Below are 11,644 nucleotides of genomic sequence, written 5' to 3'. Positions count from 1 at the left end.
GGCCAGAGTGCCGGCCCGGTACCGGCGAACCGACCCGTGTCTGAATCTGAAACGGTCGAGAAATGACCATGTGGGGTCCCCGGAACATCCAGACCCCCAGGAACGCACCCAGGGCTCGTAGGCTACAGTCTTACTGTAATCAGTGTAATGTACTCTGTGCTGTACTCTACTGGTTACTTTCGTTTTTGTTGCAGTTGCAGGCTTGCAGCTGTCTGTGCTTGGACAGACACGTAGGGAGTGGGACACACATGCTCTGCGTAATGGAGCGGAGGCAGTGTGGCACACTGGCACCACTCAAAAATAAAACTCCTTAAAGCTGTTATTCTGATAAGGAAGTAAATGAACTTCACTCCACTGTTCTAATTCTTTTCGGATCTCTCTATCAGAAAATGCGATGTAGTATACAGTAATCTGTCTGTCGTGTCGTCATTGTCGTGTGACTCGTGTCCATCCCCAGAGCAAAAATATTGCTCGACTTTGACATGGTGCAAAAACGAGTGCAATGCGCTCTAAGGTGGGCCGAGGTGGTGCACACTGCACACGTCAAACTAGGATGACGCCAGTTCATCATGACATGGATGGTCCATTGTGTGACGATGACGACTCTGTTGCGTTGGGAACCTGAGTGACTGAGTTGGGCAGCAGTGGGAGATACTATTATATTTATAGGCCCGCCATTTTCCTGGGAGCAAAACCTCGAGTCCTTCTAGAGCCAGCAGGGGGAGGCGGTGTGGAGCGTGGAGCCAGAGTTCTCCGTGCCTGGGAACCAGCAAAGAAAAACGAGAGAGAGAAAGAAGAAGCCAGCCAGTCAGACAGTGGAGGAAGGAGAAGAAGAGGCTCGTACGGCCAGTGGGGAGCGGAGGGAGAGAGAGAGAGAGACGGGGAACGTTTTAGGACCGATCAGACTCCTGGTTCGTATCTTTAAAATGGAAAATATCATCGGTCCTGACTGCGATTCTACACTAGTCTGTAACGTAAAGTCCGTGGACTTATAATGTGTTCCCATTGGGGTGGATAGGTTACAAGTCGTAACTGTAAAAGCCTTTAGTATACGTTTGTCGCGTGACAGAAAAAAAAGAACAGCCTATCTACAAGCTCACATCACTGTGAGCTTGTAGATCGGCTGTTTTTTGTCGCGCGACACCGGCGTGCGGCCCAGTGTAAAGCACCCCCGTTAAAACGCCTGACTGTCTGTCTGTCTGTCTGTGTGTGTGTGTGTCTGTCGTTCTCATGGTTTCTTTCTGTCTCTCTCGTGTCAGGTGGCTGCTGGGTAAAGAACCGTGGGAAGCGACACAATACAACAAAACGCTGGATTTGGTTTGAAACATCATCGTTGACCCCGATTTCTCCCCCGTCTTTGTTGTTTGAAGTCCACCTACCAGCCACACAACAAGGAGGAAAAGATGTCTGGACAGAGCATTACAGACAGGATAACGGCCGCTCAACACAGTGTCACCGGCTCGGCGATTTCCAAAACTGTGTGCAAGGCGACTACGCACGAGATTATGGGGCCAAAAAAGAAACATTTGGATTGTGAGTATCCAAAAACGCGCGGGGGGGCTTTGCTTTGGTTACATTGTTGCGCATTCCATTGGCTTGTAAAGACTTTTCCTCTCAGACCCTTATGTGCGAGGGGGCTGCTGTGGTTGTGGGAGGCCTATGCATGTAGCTTTGATAGCATATCTGCCTATCAAATCAAAATATATATACTGCTTCCTCTCTTCCTTACACTTGTTGTGACTGAAACAGACCCCTGTTTGTTCTGGTCTCCAATGCTGACAACAGAGGGCCTACAGTATGGCTGCCATGGGTTGAACTGTTAGAGCTATCTCATTGTGTTGAACCTTTAACTTTTGATCAAATCATTAACCACATTCTCTAGACGCCCACTGTACTTAGATGTTGCACATATGACTTTCATCTGTTGTCTGGAACGGTGTTATGTTAGACTTCTCGTTCTCGCTGTGTGTAATAGGCCTCTACTTGGAGTTGGAGCTCAATTTAAGTACTCCCTGTAAGACAATAATTATTCTTTCTGTAGAGCCCATTCTTTGTTTATGTCAAATATATTAAGTGGTGTTTTACTTGTGTGCACTCTTGTCAGCGAGCATGCAAAGAAGTTACTTGTTTAAGATTGCCACTATTATACAGTATCCTGTTTCAGAATAGGTTAATTCAGCTCATTGGGATTTTGTAAAGGAATGTGTTCAATTGAATTGTAGCTCGGGTATAATTCTCTCCTAGTGTAGGCAGAGAAGATTGGCTACTGCTAACTTAACATAGCCTTTGCTCTTCCTGACATTTGGCCATATTTGAGTCACTGTCTGTTCCTAGATATCCACGTGTGCTATTTGGGGATTGACCTCCTTCCAAGACAAACATATCGCATTGGGGTCTTACTCTATAAATCCACTATCATTTTGAAGAAATGTTCTCAATCCTGAGACTGTAGTAACCACTCGATGCCTGTATGTATGGTCTGTCTGCTGAAGAGGATGTGACTAAGGAATTCACTATTTGTTTTGCCTTTTTATCTCGAGTTTGAACTCACTCAACAATTTCCCTTCCCCTGAAATTATCTTCAGTCGCAAAATAACCCGTTGATCGTGCCTCTGCTTAACAGTAGGACACCCTCTGTTTTTTGACAGCAGGATGTGAGGTTATTGATTGTAGTTATGCCAAAGTCTTTTAGGGGCTCCTAACCCTTGAAGGGTGTGTGACTGTGTGTGTAATGTTTAGACTACTAGAGTATATACCCCATGGAGGCTGGATGTGAACTATTGGCTTTGCAAATAGGCCTGTCAACATTTGGTTCTCTGTTGGTTTATTTTATTTCCTATGCCCTAAAAGGTTACAGCTCACAGTGTGGGATCTGTAGCCTCCTGTCCAATCTTTGCACACATGCAGTTGTCAGTACTGTAGTTGTTATGTTGCCTGGTATTTCTTACCTGTATGCTGCATATTTTAATATACTTTGTTTCAGAGTAGTCACACCAAGCTTTGGTGTTCTCGGATTATTGGGTCTTGTCAGTCCATTCTTAAAAGAAAAAGAAAAAAAGAAGAATGGCACAATCGGTAGTCCTGGGAACGCTGGGGGCGTGTTCTCTCCTCTGCGTCATCAGTGCCCATACCCGAGGCGGGGTTGGCGAAAGGGCCTTTCTGTGTGGAGTTTGCATGTTCTCCGCGTGTCCCCTAGGGTAGGTACCCTCACAAAAAACATGCAGTAATCCTGGTCTCTAAGCCTGATGGAGGGGAAAGGAACTGGTTGGAATAACGTGTTCCTTCCACATGCTACGTCCAGCCAGGGAACCCCCCCCCCCCCCCTGTCAGGTGACAAGAAGCAGCTTGGACTCCTCATGCATAGATGGAAGCATGAGGTCAGTCCACTGCCCCCCCCCCCCCCCCCCCCCCAGGTTGGCAGAGGAAGTGTAGCGTTCAGGATTATATTAGATAATTGACACTGGGTGAAAAAATGGTTGGGTTGCAAAATCGTGGGATCAAAAGAAGAAAATATAAATTTGTCTAACTTAATTTATTTCTGAATTCCCAGTTTAAATGTTGCGATTGTGCACGTGGTTTACTTTTAAGGGAATCCATTGTGGCCTACTTCTAATGAAACGACCACCAGAAAACATGAGAAAAACTGGGCCACAATTTTCTCTAGAAGTTGCAAAGATATGATGCATCTCTGATAGCTAGCATACAAAACATGCCAGCATAATCAGTCTGTTTCAAAACTCACAGGAAGTCTGCATATTTTCTTGAAACACTCAGGTTTGATTTATAAAGTTTCTCATTTAAGTGTCCATGTTTGAATATATCATGGCTTAATGATAACTTGCCAAATGAGTCTTGTAAGGGCCCTTAAAAAATGAAGGCTGATAATAAAGCATTGTAGTATTCTGTCCTGCCCTGAATGACTGCAATCATATCGCGTAGCAGCCCTGTGGTTCTTTTTCTGTATAGAATCATTTCCAGTTAGTCACTAGTTTTAGTCGCAGCATTACCAGAAATGCCATGGATTACATTTTGTATGTGAGCATTTTGAAAATGCACCCAGGCTGCTGCAGTATACAGAATACAGATGAGGACCCAGCTGTGCAGGAACCATGTACAGCCGGTGACTCCTTGATCATGGCACTGCTGCTGGTGCAAGGCCTCTCCTAGCTCCTTGAGCTATTCTAGACTAGAGCGCTGGCAGAAGCACTGTCTAGCAGGAATCACACTCAGGTTTGAGATAGTTGAGGGTTGGTGTTTCCTCTTGTCTGATTTGCAGGTAGGCTATAAGAGATACAATTTGGTTCCCCAGGTGCAGCACCCTTTGGGTTTGTATTGTATGTACAATCTTTAACAAAGCCGTGCTAGATAAACTCATTCAAATAACTTTAGAGTTACCAGTGAGGGAAGAGCTTGTAAACGTCAGACTAAAATCCTTTACTTGTCTTCCGTTTAAAGCCAGTGTGAAATAACTTGTAGGGAAATGGCTCAATGTGAGGTTAGTCTTGAGGTTTGTCCTGAGGTTAGTGCAGTTTAAACCATGTGAACCAACCAAACTACAGGCCAGGCCACGTTATATATATTTTTTTTTATCCATTGTTATTTAATATATTCGTTCTACTTACATTTGCTGTTGTTATGAAAAGAAAGCAAGAAGTTCAAGTACACATTAGTGAGATTTTATGGTCTACGTTAATTGCTGTTATGTAAAATATGTTTGTCACTGCTGTTAAAGAATAGCTCAAAGTTCTATCATGAGGTCATGAATATGTTAAAGTAACTCTGCTGCACTTTCTCCCTCTGATAGAAATATGTTGAGGAATAACCAAGATGAAATTTCAGGAGGGTATTTATATCTGTGGCACATCGGCGTGGTGTGTGATGTATTCTTTTTGCTGTAGTATATAATCTTCAAAGAGTAATCTGTGTAGTATTTTCTTAGAGAGATGACTGACCATTTCTTGAAGTTATTTTAGTTTCATTCCTTTTTAGAGACTTTAATACATGGAACACAGCTAGCTGGCTAGCCTATAATAACATGGTAACCGTTTTGGTTCTACACATTTTCCCCCCCCATTTGCTGGACAAGGGCTTTAATGTATGGTCAATCATTAGTTTGTTGATACTTTGAGCTGGGTCCAAATATGCGCCAAACAGCTGTTTACATGTGCACTTAAGTAATTAGTTGTACTCCCGTTTGTGGTATTTTTATGGTAGATGTGAAATTCCAAATGAGCACAACGTCACATCTTTAATTTTGGATATCTTGTTTTGAGTCTTAAGTCCACAGGCATGTTGATGAGGCATAAACAATTAATAGAAAAAGTAACTACAGTACTATTTCCAAATCATACTTCTGTGAAAGAAATTAAGGTATTCTTGTGTTTTAGGATTTGGTCCATCAAGTAGGTTACAATACCTTTCGGAAACGGAATACAAAGGAAAGTACGCACATCTCTAGAAAACTTTCAAGTGCTGAACTAGAAGAAATAGTCCGCACACTGTTGTGTAGCTCCCACAGGAAATTAATTTAAGGATGACAACGTTTCGAGCCCTTATGGGTCTTCGTCGGGTATATGATATATTATACCTAATATTATACCTGACGAAGACCCATAAAGGGCTACACAACAGTGTGCGGACTATTTCTTCTTATCCTACAATACCTTTCACCATATATACTAACAGGACTGGTTTTGTATCAGGTTTAGGTCACTGTCATGTCTATAAGTCATACTGTATACTTTGCGGTGCTTGTGACAATTGAAAAAAATGTTGACCTTCCAAAAAAATCCATTGGCTTGAGGCTTCCATTAATTTCCAAATGGAATGCAAATCAACTTGGACTTTAAACTAGCTTGACACACACACACACACACACACACACACACACACACACACACACGGTCATCCCTATGTTCCCCAGGTTCTGTGTTCCCCACTTACCTTAGGGTTAGCGTTATAGGTTTCTGGTTTAAGGACTTCAGTGTTTTGTACTATACAATTGTATGTGTAGAGTACAGAACAAAGAAGTTTGTTTTTGCCATCTTTGTTGAAGACTCTGAGCAATTATGTTTTAGTTTATTTTATGCCAGTGCTAATTTAGTTGGCTAAGACTAGATAGTTTAAGTAGCCTAGGCAGGCCTAAAGTTCAATGGACTGAGCTTAAATCAGAATTTGCTACTAAAAGTAACACTAAGACGAAGTAACACTAAGACTAGAATTACTAAAATGATTGGGTTAGGTTTCTGGTTTAGGTTTATTCTAAGTGGGGAACAAAGAACCTTTTTTGCATGGTGGGGAACATAGAACCTGGGGAACATAAGTACGCCCACACACAGTGACATTTGAAGCACTTAAGAGTAAGACAGTCATGGATTTGAAAGTTCTTGCCAAAAATCGTCCCTGGAGAAAATCTTATTTTAAGATTGAAATTCTCCAATCCACACCAGTGGCCACATGTGGGCCTTTGGGGACCATGTCTGCTCAAACGCTGTCCAGAGGTCTGGCATGAGAATAGTCGCACTTAAAATAAAAACATTGCACAGGCACACATGGGGTACTACAGCATTGTTTAACACTTGAACTGGCCATACGATAACTCTGACCATAGCTCTGATCAGTGCAATAAAGGACTCCATTTTAAGGTTTTGTTCTCAAATCTAGTGCTTTAACAATGTTTTTAAAAACAAGTACCACTCACCATGTCATTAGTTTACATACAATACAAGCAAGTTGCCATCTAGTTGAACTGTCTTTGTGGCCTCTTTGACACAAGCATGCAGTTACAAACCTGACTGCCATCAGACTTTGGTGTCAACTAGGGCTGGTCATTGACCGGGTAACTCGGATACAATATCCTGATACAGGAGGTGACGCAATGTGATCAGATACAATTGCCAATACCATTATGACACGGATATCCCGAATTCAACAATCTTCCAAATATGGACTTTGAGAGTAGCAGGGGCTACCTTTTAGTTTCTCATGTCCTCTCCCCAGTCTCCACTCTCCTCTGTCTCGCTTCTTTCTCCTTCCCTCTTGTCTACATTATAAAGTGATTTACAGTATTACGGTAGAGCTCATTGCAGTAAGACATTTAATGAAAAAAACCTTTTTGTGTTTTTACCTTTCAAGACAGGAACCCATTTTTGGCTAGTTGTTGAAATACAGTATATAGCAAGTAGCAACTTCTTTTTTTTTTCTTTTTTTTTTATAAATAGTTTTTCAGAACTTAGGTCAGGATTTAATTGAACAGAATTGGCTTATCGATACTATACAGTATGGGCATCCCAATATTAAATATTTTGAACACAGCGCTTGCGTTAGTAAGCTTTAAAGTTGAAGAGAAATAAGGGTGCATTGAGTTATGCTTACCCTATTTATTATGACCTTACTCTTTAGAAGTAATGAAGAAGGAGGGGGGTGGAAGTAAAAGCAGAAGTGAGTAGATTTCATGTATAGCCTTTATATTTGGTATGACATAACAATCACTTCCTTGAGGTCACCTTGAATGGAAGATTTTCGTCATGTCATTTAAGTGCATTTCTTGTGCTGCAGCTGTGTCAAGGTGATTCACACAGCAGCCACCGAGGTGGATTAGAGTCACACTGGTACTCTAGTTTGCACACACCTTTTTAGCCCTCCCAAAGTCACCGCCTGCGCCTGGAGGTTAAGTCCCCCCCAAGCCCACCCCATGTCCCTATAATGGAATGCACTGGCCCACTAGGAGCATGTGACTGCGGTGGCATCGTATGGCAGCTCTTAAAAAGAGTGCTGACACACTGTCAACCGGCTCGTCTGAATGGAGCATACTGTACCACTCAAAGGCCTGTGTGATTCAATGGCGCAAGTCTGTAGTATCCAGGCCAGAACCAAATGGTTATCCAAATAAGTGTCGGCAAAGGCCAGCGTTGTGTGTGTGTGTGTGTATGTGTGACTTAAATTACGTTGCCTGTGTTTGTGAGGAAGCAATTTCACTACTGGGATTAATAAAGTACTACTACTACACAGAGACATTACCTCACCGCGAGAGGATATGTAACTCAAACCCTATGTCTAGAAGCTATGTCTTGTTTTCTGGGTTATTCCAACTGCCTGTCTTATCTAATGCTTCAGTTATGTTATATTATCAGTTATGTTATATTACTGCCTGTCTTATCTAATGCTTCAGTTATGTCATGAAACTTCAGATTTCCATTCATACCGGCATGGGGTTTCACTGGGCGTCTACTATTATGAACCTGTCGCCGAACAAACATGTCCAGGGCAACAGGATTTTAAAGGGAAAGACATTTCCTGAAGCAGGAAGTGTTCCTGTATTTCCTGAAGGCATGCCTTTTAGATTGCCAAGCATAAATGCTAACAGGAAGTCATTATACAATGCCCCCTCCCCAGAACGCTAGGGAGCCAAACTGATCAAATGTCGAGATTGGCCGGGGCACTTTTGATCCACTTCCTCTCAATTATGCCTGATTACGAAAGCACAAGAATTCCACCAGCCAGGTTTGAGAATAGAAATGACTTGATAGTTGATGGCCCATACAGTATATACTGTATTCCATAACCATGTGGATTTGTTTTGTAAGGACATTTGCTTGTGTTTTAACTTTAATTTGACAATTTACTTAGCATAAATGCAAACAGGGAATCACATGTGCCTGGCAATGCTCGTATGTGAAAGCCAAATTACTAGACGACAGTGATGAAAATATCCTGCATCCTTAGACTCACTAAATTGAGAACGCTTAGGATGCAATACTGTACTCAGTACTGTACTCCAACGTTGTTGAAGTAGGACTCATAAAATGTCACTGGGACCCATCTAAAAGACCACCCCTGGGTCTTGGGACCCATTACATTGAAAACCTATTTACATCACTGAGACGGCTATGTTGTAAATGTAAAGCAACAATTTTCACCACAAATCAATTAAATGCCATTGAACACATGCATGTCTCCGCGTTGGTGGTCTACACCTTTTCATCTTTAACTTAAGCTTCACTTAAGCATGAAAAGGTTTTGCAAGTGGTAACTAAATTGTACTGAAGTACTTTTAACTGAGATCTTGGAGATTGATGGAAGGGAAAACTGTCTTTTAAAGTGAACGCGTATGCTGGCACTGGGAACTGGGGTTTATGCTAACAGCTAGCGGTAGAGAGAGAGAGAGTTAAGGAGATTTGTGTGTCTCTGGCTGCCTGGGTCTGTCCCTGAGTGTCACACACACACACACACACTGTATATAATATATATGATGATTTTGGGTGTGACAGCATAGTACAGTAGAGGGACCCCCTGTGTGCGATATTAATTGTGAGATTACCATAATGACGGTAATCATTAAAGGACCACTTTTATATTCATATAATAGGTCCTCACTAATAATCATGATAAAATGGCACGTTTTTTCTACTCGGTCTGTGTCACATAGGAGGCCTAATCTAATTGAATACCCCTGCCATAAAGCATTACACTTGTTTACAAGAGGGTCCACCATTTTCAATTCATCATATCATTTTGTACACTATGCACTTCTATAAAGCCAAAAACAGGAAATCATCATAAAGGAGGTAAAAAGTGGGAAAAACGTATACAGTGAGGGGGGGAAAGGGGTGGGTGGAGTCAAGGGATTTACATCTTAATGACAGTTGGTAGGGCGTTCCACATTTTTGTGGCATACGAGTGAAATGAATTTAGGTGGACCCTCTTGTAAACAAGTGTCCACTCACAGTTAACAGTCTTTGTATTGAGTTGTGCTTGAAATGTAGTGTAATTCTGCAAACTGTTAATAAATATTTTAATCAATCAATCAATCAATCAATCCTCGTTTGTGCCGAATCTGGGTTGCACATGGTTTTTTGAACTCCCTCTGGTGTTGTTGTGTTGCTGGCATGATTAGACTGACTGAGCGTCACTGTTTATTATGATACACTTTTCATTTCATTTTTTTTTTAAACCGCGGTAATGAACCCGATACTGCGGTATGCGTTACATACCGCGTTACATACCGGCGGTATGGCGGTATTGCGGTTATTGCACCCAGCCCTAATTGTGAATGCATATTCTTTATGTAAATCCAATAGTGAGAATCTATCTACAACGTGTCACTTTGAGGTTGTTTGCCTGATTTTGCAGAACGTTCACTCATGCTGCCCAGAATAGAGACACTAGCCAGGGTTCATGTGGTTAATGGGCACAGTATTCTTTCACAGATGAGAGGAAGGAAATGCCTCTGCCACTGTGTTCTGATGGTGGTTAGAGGTTGTCGAGCAGGGGTTCTCAACCTGTGGGTTGCAACCTCAGGGGATTGCCAAATTACCTATTTCGGGAGGTCATTAATTCATTTTCTGAATGAATTAATGTATGCGAATGTATTGAACCCGCGACATGCTGTCAGGCTGGATTAGCAGCCTAAGTAAATTGAAAGTATATTGTCACCTTTTGGATTGTAAAACATGGTTGTCTGTGTACATGTTTATAGTCTTATCTGTTATGTTTATCTTGCGTGTAATTGCAATAAACAATCGGGCTAGCATACAGGAGGAGGGTTGGTATCAGTCTAGCTAGCATATCAGATCTAATGGAAAAAAGTAACACACTGTATGAAAACACTGCAGTGGAACTAAGTTACAAAACTGCTCTAGTTTATTTGAATGAGAAAGGCACATTTACTGTTATAGGCGTTGGTCTTAATGTACTAGAAAATGCGATTATTACTGACTTAGAGTATTGCTTGCTTCCCCTTTTGGTAGAAAAGCTGGACTTATCACTTCCGTTCTCATGTTGTGCATAGGCCACTAGTGGGATCGGTCACTGTAGCCTCTCTCCTTTGAGTGCCTTAAATCCTCCATCCTGGCATGCTTCTCGTTTTTGCAACTTGGACACGATCCTTCCCAGAACCAGGCGATATCACAACTGAGCTCTTGTCTGAATCCCACCAGCTGTCTTGTTTTGTTTCACTTTACTTCCTGTGGCTTGCCGCATATTCTCAATCTTGTGCAAACGTTTCTGACATTGCTGCCAACATCAGCTCAGCCCATGTTTTGCACAGCATTTTTTTTCATTCAAGCTTTATTTAAATTCTCGGAGAAATCAATTGAGGGAGACCCTCAATGATGCCGAGATTACACAAGTTCAAAGAATACAAAAAACAAATTAAGATTCAAGAACAAACAATTTAAAACGGTTAAATATTGACAGCTATCATTTAAAACCGTTGCATACAGGTAAAGTTCAGTTTGTACTTGAAGGTTTAATATAAGAACAAGAACACATGATGAATGCATGATGTCTCACTCTCTTGCTCTCTCTGCCTCTGTCCCTCCTTACCCCAGTTAATCTGAACATTAAAATTAATAGTTTTTGTGGGGATACCACATGGGGTTTGTGGTATCCTCGATCAGTAGTTCCCAACCTTTTAATACCGCAACCTCCCTAATGAATCCCCCCCCCCCCCATAATCAGATTTGAACAGGGAACCCCCTACCCTGACAAGAACTTGAGTAGAGGCATTACATTTAGTTTGACTCTGTTCCACAGATGCATGTTGTGAAAATAGCCAATCTACAAGCTCACAACACCTCGCAATGTGAGTCGTTGTGAGCTTGTACAGATCAGCTAACTTCTAAATGTTTGCCTCTTTCTTATA

General features: G+C 41.9%; 1 protein-coding gene across 20 annotated transcripts in view; it reads left to right on the top strand.

Annotated features, from left to right (window-relative positions):
- Window positions 1-793: 793 nt before the first annotated feature.
- picalma (phosphatidylinositol binding clathrin assembly protein a) overlaps window positions 794-11,644 on the top strand; it is a 57,763-nt gene continuing 46,912 nt past the window's right edge. For all 20 annotated transcript variants that reach the window (XM_083763950.1, XM_083763953.1, XM_083763948.1 and 17 more), the window contains exons 1-2: window positions 794-911; window positions 1,260-1,533. In XM_083763950.1, coding sequence (XP_083620076.1) covers window positions 1,404-1,533 — 130 coding nt within the window. In that variant the 5' untranslated portion in view covers window positions 794-911; window positions 1,260-1,403. The remainder of the gene's footprint in view (window positions 912-1,259; window positions 1,534-11,644) is intronic.

The sequence above is a fragment of the Protomyctophum parallelum genome, assembly GCF_964188405.1.
Source record: "Protomyctophum parallelum genome assembly, chromosome: 1".
Classification (NCBI taxonomy): Eukaryota; Metazoa; Chordata; class Actinopteri; order Myctophiformes; family Myctophidae; genus Protomyctophum; species Protomyctophum parallelum.
Note: the sequence above shows the minus strand (reverse complement) of the source record. Positions and strands in the feature narration are given on the sequence as shown.